This window comes from Penaeus chinensis, chromosome 4 (assembly GCF_019202785.1).
Source record: "Penaeus chinensis breed Huanghai No. 1 chromosome 4, ASM1920278v2, whole genome shotgun sequence".
NCBI classification, from domain to species: domain Eukaryota; kingdom Metazoa; phylum Arthropoda; class Malacostraca; order Decapoda; family Penaeidae; genus Penaeus; species Penaeus chinensis.
Genome location: NC_061822.1, coordinates 16,223,243 through 16,230,742, shown reverse-complemented (window position 1 = coordinate 16,230,742; position 7,500 = coordinate 16,223,243). Strand labels below are relative to the sequence as shown.

Here is a 7,500-nt window from a genome sequence, read left to right as displayed (position 1 = left end):
CTTTCTTCCCGCTCCCCTCCCAGCTTCCTTTTATAACCTCTCCCTCGGATATATGATAACAATTATAATGATAATCTTATTATCATTATTATTATCGTTATTATTATTTATGTGTGTCTGTGCATATATATATAGATAGATAGATAGATAGATAGATAGATAGATAGATAGATAGATAGATAGATAGATAGATAGATAGATAGATAAAGATATATATATATATACATATACATATACATACATAGATGGATATATATAGATATAGATATGTGTGTGTGCGTGTGTGTATGCTTTATTGTATATATGCATACAATATAGTTAACCCTCAGATTTCCAGAACCTGTGGATTTAGTGGTCACCTCCAGGACAGGCAAGTACGCCACGGTGCTGCAGGACCCGGCCAGCCCCGGGGGTCTAAGAGTGGAGGGGCCCCTGGGGAACCTTCTCGAATATATGGCCAGTTCCATGAACTTCTCGTAAGCATAATAAATCCTTCATTATTTCGTCCATATTGGAAACGCGACTACGGAATTTTATGAAGCTTGACGAATGTAATTGTGTTGGGGTGGGGTGGGGGTGGGGGGGGGTGTATAATCAAACGTGATGGTTATTAATATGGATCTATGTTCTTAATGAGCCGTGATTACTGGGGCTTCCGGAATCCGATCGAAAATGTTGCATGTTCATAACGATAACATTGATTTTCTTTACGTAACTTGTGTTTCCATTTTTCAGTATCGTGTTTAATTGACATGAATTAGATTTGATAATTCAGTTTATTTTTTTGACTTTACTTATTAATTTTACTTTTATCTTGTATATTTATCTTTCGTGAAAGTTTATTTCATCTCACGATTTTGTTCCATATGGAGACTTGTTTGCTGACTTTCTTATCCATCTCAGTCACGAGATGAAAATATAATCATAAGATGTTCAAAATATTACAGTGGACTAAGTAAAAAAGAAAAAAGAAAAAGAAAAAAAAAAACTTTTTCTATTTCGCTACTGTGTTCGTTTATTTTTCTTACCATTACCATCTTGCCATTATCTTAATTCCAGGGAAAGAAACAATCCAATAAGGACTACTAGCAATGAAATTGATTATGATCTCTATACAAAGTCCAATAGAGATTAAATTCCTTTTGAAAATGCTATAAAACATAGATAGACCCAAATCTCAAAATTTTACCGATCACTGATTCAAAACCAAAAAGAAAAAAAAAATAATAGAAAAATAATAATAATCATATGATGAATAAAACGTGATAAAGGTATACATACAACAAACTAAATGACCAAAAAAAAAAAAACGATTCCAAATAAATCAAACATACCAAAAATACATTAATGATAATAATAATCAACATACTCAGACTTTGACTTTGATCTTTCGAGGACCTTAGCCGTTACCGCATACTTTCAGATACACGCTCATAATGCCACCAGATCGAGGCATCGGGTCGCAACTGCCAAACGGAACTTGGACTGGCATTGTGGGCCAAGTCAGCGAGAAGGTAATGAAGAGAGAAAAGGGGGGAGAGAAAGAGAAAACTCGATAAGTAGGAAAGGGGAGGACGGGAAGTGAGAGGGATAAGATAAGAGCGTAACGTTTCAGCGGCGGAAGAGAGATAAAGTGGGGAAGAGAGAGAGAAAGAGAGCATTGGAAGAGTAAGAAGATGAAAGGTGAGTAGGGAGAGGGAGAAAGTGGGGAAGAAAATAGAAACAGAGAGAATTGGAAGGGCAGGAGGAGGGATGGTGGCTAGGAAAATGAAGAAGATAAATAGAGGAAGAAAGATAGAATGGTAAGAGTAGGAAAAGGAAGGGAGAGTAAGATGACAGAGGAAGTATATGGAAAGGGAAAGAAATAGAGAGAATTACAAGGGTGAGAAGAGAAAGGGTGGGTTGAGAGACGGAGAAGGAGAGAAATCGAGATAGAGGAGGAAAGAAAAAAGGTAGAGAAAGAGAAACGGAGAGTATAGACAGAGGAAGATGGAGGATGACAGAGTGAGAGGAGGAAAAAACAGGGAACAGGAACGAAAGAAAGAGAAGAACAAAGAGAGACAAGAGGGAATGGAGGGAAGGAGAGACATACAATGACACGATAATCACCCATTCCAGGTGGCGGACATCGGCCTCGAGAGTATGAAGATGATCCCGAAGCGCATAGAGGTCGTGGACTTCGGTGACATCCTTTCGTACGTCTACATGAAGATCTTAGCCGGAAAAGGACATCCGAAACTGAATCCTATGGGCTTTCTCTATCCTCTGAGCCCCTTGGTGTGGGCGTGTCTCATAGGGGCGTTGCTGTGCGTGTGGGCGGCCACGGTGGTGTTAGGAAGCCGACCTCAGGGCAGCAGGAGAGAGGCGTGGGCGGCGGGGTTCTTCTATATCTACTTTGGCGTCGTCGTGCAGCAAGGTGCGTGTGTGTGTGTTTGTGTACATATATATTTATATATATATGTATATATATATATATATATATATATATATTTATGTATATATATATATATGTGTGTGTGTGTGTGTGTGTGTGTGTGTGTGTGTGTATGTGTGTGTGTGTGTATGTGTGTGTGTGTGTGTGTATGTGTGTGTGTGTGTGTGTGTGTATGTATGTATGTACAAACATACACACGCACACACACGCACACGTACACACACACACACACACACACACACACACATTAATTATATACTTAAATACAATACTGCAGCCATGGCCATGAAATTCATCCGTGGAGCGGAGAAGCTGCTGGTGGGAAGCTGGATGCTGGTTGCCATGGTGATGGCTTGGTCCTACTCGTGCAATCTGGTGTCCCTTTTGGCAGCTCGGCAAGTTCCTCAGCCCATCCAGAGCCTAAGAGATGTTATTGACTCGGATGTGAAGGTCATAACAAGTCGTTTTACGGCTTTCACGCACATGTTAGATGTGAGTATTTCTTTTGTGTATTTGTCGAATGCGATAGGGTTAGTGTGGATCAGTATGTGTGATTTTAGGTAGAAAGGTTTAAACTTTATCGTATTTTTTATCAGCTAGTACTGAATTAATATATCTATACTTCGTCGGAGAAAGAGGCATTTTTTTTTTTTTTTTTTTTGATAGATAGATCATCTTTTTATTTCTCTTTGAACAGCATGCAGAATCGGGAATATTCAAGGAGCTGTCCGATCTAAGACTGAAAAATCGCTGGGTTTATTCCAAGTACGGAGAAGAGGATAAACCAATGGAGCTGACTCGACAAGGCGACCACGTGATGATGACTCTTGACATATCGGCAAAACAAAGTATGTCAGATTACTTCACTAAAACAGGTACGGGTGTACAAGTATATGGATTAATAAACACACGTACGGGAAACTGAGAGAGAGAGGGGGGGTGAGAGAGAAGGAGGGAGTGAGGGAGAGAGAGGGAGAAAGAGGAAAGAGAGAGAGAGAGAGAGAGAGAGAGAGAGAGAGAGAGAGAGAGAGAGAGAGAGAGAGAGAGAGAGAGAGAGAGAGAGAGAGAGAGAGAGAGAGAGAGAGAGAGAGAGAGAGAGAGAGAGAGAGAGAGAGAGAGAGAGAGAGAGAGAGAGAGAGAGTGAGAGAGAACCGGAGAAAAAGTCAGACAGGCAAAAAGGCGAATGAGTAGACACAGAAAGCAACACAGGGACAATTTCAACCAAATAATAGAGAAGATAAATAGTAAGAATAAGCGGTCAAGAAAGAAAGACAAACAAAATTACAAGCAAAATGAAAAAAATATTAATTCAATCATTTATCAATTTATGAGCATCCATTGATATGTAAACTGTGATTAATTTTGCACCTCGTAACAGGGCATATTAAAGTTAATATGTATAAAACCCCAAACAGGACTCTGTGATTTTTATCTCCCGCGAGAGACTTTCTTGCCAGGACCCACCAGCATTGTTCTGCAGAAAGGAACTCCCATTCTCCAAGCTGTTAATCACAGGTGAATTATTCGGTATTTTATTGTTAACATCAGCATGGATTCTAAAAAATAAATGGATAGATGAGATAAAAATAAGTATGAATCAGGTATGAAATCTTTCCCTATACTGCGTAAGTTAAATATTTCAATTTTCATTCCGTTAGATTCGCCCAGAGTGAAAAGTTTCTGCATTTATATCTTCATTATACCCTCACTTTGCTTATCCATACCGAAATGTCATCCATATGAGATTCATAACATGCCTCTTTCTTTTGCAAGATACAATTTTTCTCTGATATCATTTCCAACATCAACAACGCGTTTGTCAAGTGTTTAGGTCAAGGAGATGTAATCAAATTATATGTGTAGGATCCGTAGAGTTGTATATGCTGGCCTCTTCGACTACTGGGTGAGCCAAAGCACAGTTAACGCTTCAGTCTGTGAAAAGATGCCGTCCACTATCACTGTGATGGAACCACTTTCTTTCACTGCAGTCTCGGTAGGTTTTCTTATCTTTGGAAAGAGATTACATCATATGTTTGTGAATATATATCGGTTAATACATACACGCATGCATACACACTGTGTGAGTTTTATAGACCTATACGTGTGTCTATCGGCGTGATAAAAAAGACAATAATGCTGACAATGATTACGATGGCGATAAAAAATGAATATTATTACTAATAACAATAACTATGATAATAGGAAAAATAAAATGACAACTATAAAGATAAAAATATTTATAACAATGCTTATTATATTTGCAAAAAAACAGAAGTGTCACAAATGGATAACAACACTAACAGAACCATCTTCATAAACATAATGTAACTTCTTATTTTTCAGGGAATGCTAGCCATGTGGGCTTGTGGAATGGCACTGTCGCTCATAACTTTCTGTGTGGAGCTGGCACTGGCTAAAGTCACACAATAGACCGTGCACATTTCGTAACTGTTTATTTGTTGGCACATGGTGTATATTTTTTTCTAATCTAATAGTGGATTCAGAATAAATGTTCCGGGTGTTTCTGTAAGCTTACCTGTAATTTTCATATAACTGTTTTATTTGTTTATGTATATGTTGTAAAATTGCTTTCCTTTTTGGAAGTTGTGTAGCGAAAGGCGACGAAGATGAAGACGTGAACCTTATGTAGTGTTAAACTTAGTTTGATATTTGTTTTCTTTTCTTCTTTACTGGAAATGCATCTGTAATATTTGGGACATGACCGAAATAATTGCCCGAAAATGCATTTATGAAGTGTTTTGTCTGAGACACCTTAGGACGCGCATGCCATCATATATTCTGATCAGAAACGTTCAAATGTGATAGGTAGATAAGTTAGCTGAAGACGTAATTTTCCTATCACTGGCGAGTGGTGTTCTTTTTATTCTATTTCTTATGTGTTTATGTATCATCTCCATTTGTGTTTTTTTTTTTCCTACTCTAAGTTAAGAAACAAACTACATGAAAAATACCAGCACAATAGATTACAGTCACGACTAATATCGTTGTCAAAAATATCTATATTTGCTCAGAAGAGATTACACACTTATTGAACCTTTACTCAGCGTAGAAATAATATAAACTTCATTAATTACGTATAACTGAGTATATGATGATATATTAAATTCGACAAATAAAAATAATGTTTAAATGACACAGAAATACTCTGCACTCTAAAAAAAAAGGTAGTAAAACTGGTCAGAAATATATGGTGATATTGATAGCAGATGAAAATACTCGTAATGTTTCAATATTACAAAAAATAATCTGTACGCTAGAAAAGTAATAATGACAGCAAATAGAAATAATGTTTCAATGTTACAGGAATAATCTCCACACTAGAAAAGTAGCAAGACCAGTCAAAAGTATGAGCGCCAAGCTTTGCTCGTCTGAAAAAAGACAGCAATGGCAAAGTGCTCAGGAGACCTAGCACATAATCATTCTACGAATAACTATTTGTTATTCATGCTAATATGAGTATATTACTCTTATAGTATTGTGTCTTTTCACGTATCTGTACTGATCATTGCACAATATATTACGTCCCACAATAAGATTTTTTAGTACCTTAAATGAAATGGGTGAAAGTATATCATACTACAAACTGTACAAATAATGACATTAACTCCATAACTGACAATGAAAACGGTAGTTCACGATATGAAAGGTGATGGTGATAATGATGATGGCGATGATGATAACAAAACAGCAAAAATAGTCTTAATAACGATTGGAATGATTATGAAAGTATTAATATTATTATGGTAATTATGACGATGATACTGATACTAACACAAATAATTATAATATCGGTAATGGTAATGATGAAGAGATAAGAATTATGCTATGATAATAACAATAAAGATAACATTAATAAAACTAACAAAGCTAATGATATGAACACAGGTCACTGATAATGTGAATGAAAGTAATAAGAATAACAAAAAGGACAGTGACCAAGATAATAAGAACAATGACAATAATGATGATAATGACAGTAATGATAATGTCAACAAAAACAGTGATGATAATAAAATAGATTATAAAGATAATCATGACAGTAAAATAACATTAAAAGGACCAAATAAATAAGTAACAATCAGCTGTATCATTATACCTAATGATACCAGCAGTCATGATGATAATGACAGTGATTATACCAATGGCAGTGATGAAAAAAATGATAATAATGATGAAAAGTGTTATGTTAGTAGTAGCAATGATGAAACTGTAATGCCGGTTGAATACTATTATTACCATGAAAAAAGTTAATGATGATAGTGCTACTAATAATGACTACTACTAATAATGATATTATAATATTAATGAAATGATTATGAGGAAGATAATAACCACGTTAATAATATCAACAAATATTACAATATTGATGCTGATATCGACAATTTCTACGACAGTGAGAATGATAGTAATGATTGCAATGATGATATTGATCAATACAATTGATATTCATTGCAAATATAATATTCAGTAACAATAATTATAAGATCACGAATGTTATCAGAACTTCTTGTACTGCGAAAAGGGCCAGCTCGGGCCAGTCATTATACTGTAGAGGCGATCTGTAAATTAAAATAAACGCTACTTGAACCTTTCGAAGAGTACGATATGCAATCTACAGATGCCAAAGTTCACGGAATGGACCTCCTTTTTAGTGGGTGTGTGTGAGGGTGAGTGCGCGCGCGGGTGTCTCTCTCTCTCCCCCCCATCTCTCCCTCTCTCTCTCTCTCTCTCTCTCTCTATATATATATATATATATATATATATATGTATATATATACATATATATATATATATATATATATATATATAGAGAGAGAGAGAGAGAGAGAGAGAGAGACCGTGTGTGTGTGTGTGTGTGTGTGTGTGTGTGTGTGTGTGTGTGTGTGTGTGTGTGTGTGTGTGTGTGTGTGTGTGTGTGAGTGTGAGTGTGAGTGTTAGTGTGAGTGTGAGTGTAAGTGTGAGTGTGAGTGTGAATATGAGTGTGAGTGTGAGTGTGAGTGTGAGTGTGAGTGTGTGTGTGTGTGTGTGTGTGTGTGTGTGTGTGT

General features: G+C 36.4%; 1 protein-coding gene across 1 annotated transcript in view; it reads left to right on the top strand.

Moving 5' to 3' along the window:
* The window catches only part of LOC125025211 (glutamate receptor ionotropic, delta-2-like), an 8,364-nt gene extending 3,500 nt beyond the window's left edge, over positions 1-4,864 (top strand). Inside the window, exons 3-10 of the mRNA XM_047613185.1 lie at positions 330-476; positions 1,424-1,514; positions 2,119-2,416; positions 2,712-2,926; positions 3,132-3,309; positions 3,850-3,949; positions 4,298-4,427; positions 4,778-4,864. Coding sequence (XP_047469141.1) covers positions 330-476; positions 1,424-1,514; positions 2,119-2,416; positions 2,712-2,926; positions 3,132-3,309; positions 3,850-3,949; positions 4,298-4,427; positions 4,778-4,864 — 1,246 coding nt within the window. The remainder of the gene's footprint in view (positions 1-329; positions 477-1,423; positions 1,515-2,118; positions 2,417-2,711; positions 2,927-3,131; positions 3,310-3,849; positions 3,950-4,297; positions 4,428-4,777) is intronic.
* Positions 4,865-7,500: the final 2,636 nt, after the last annotated feature.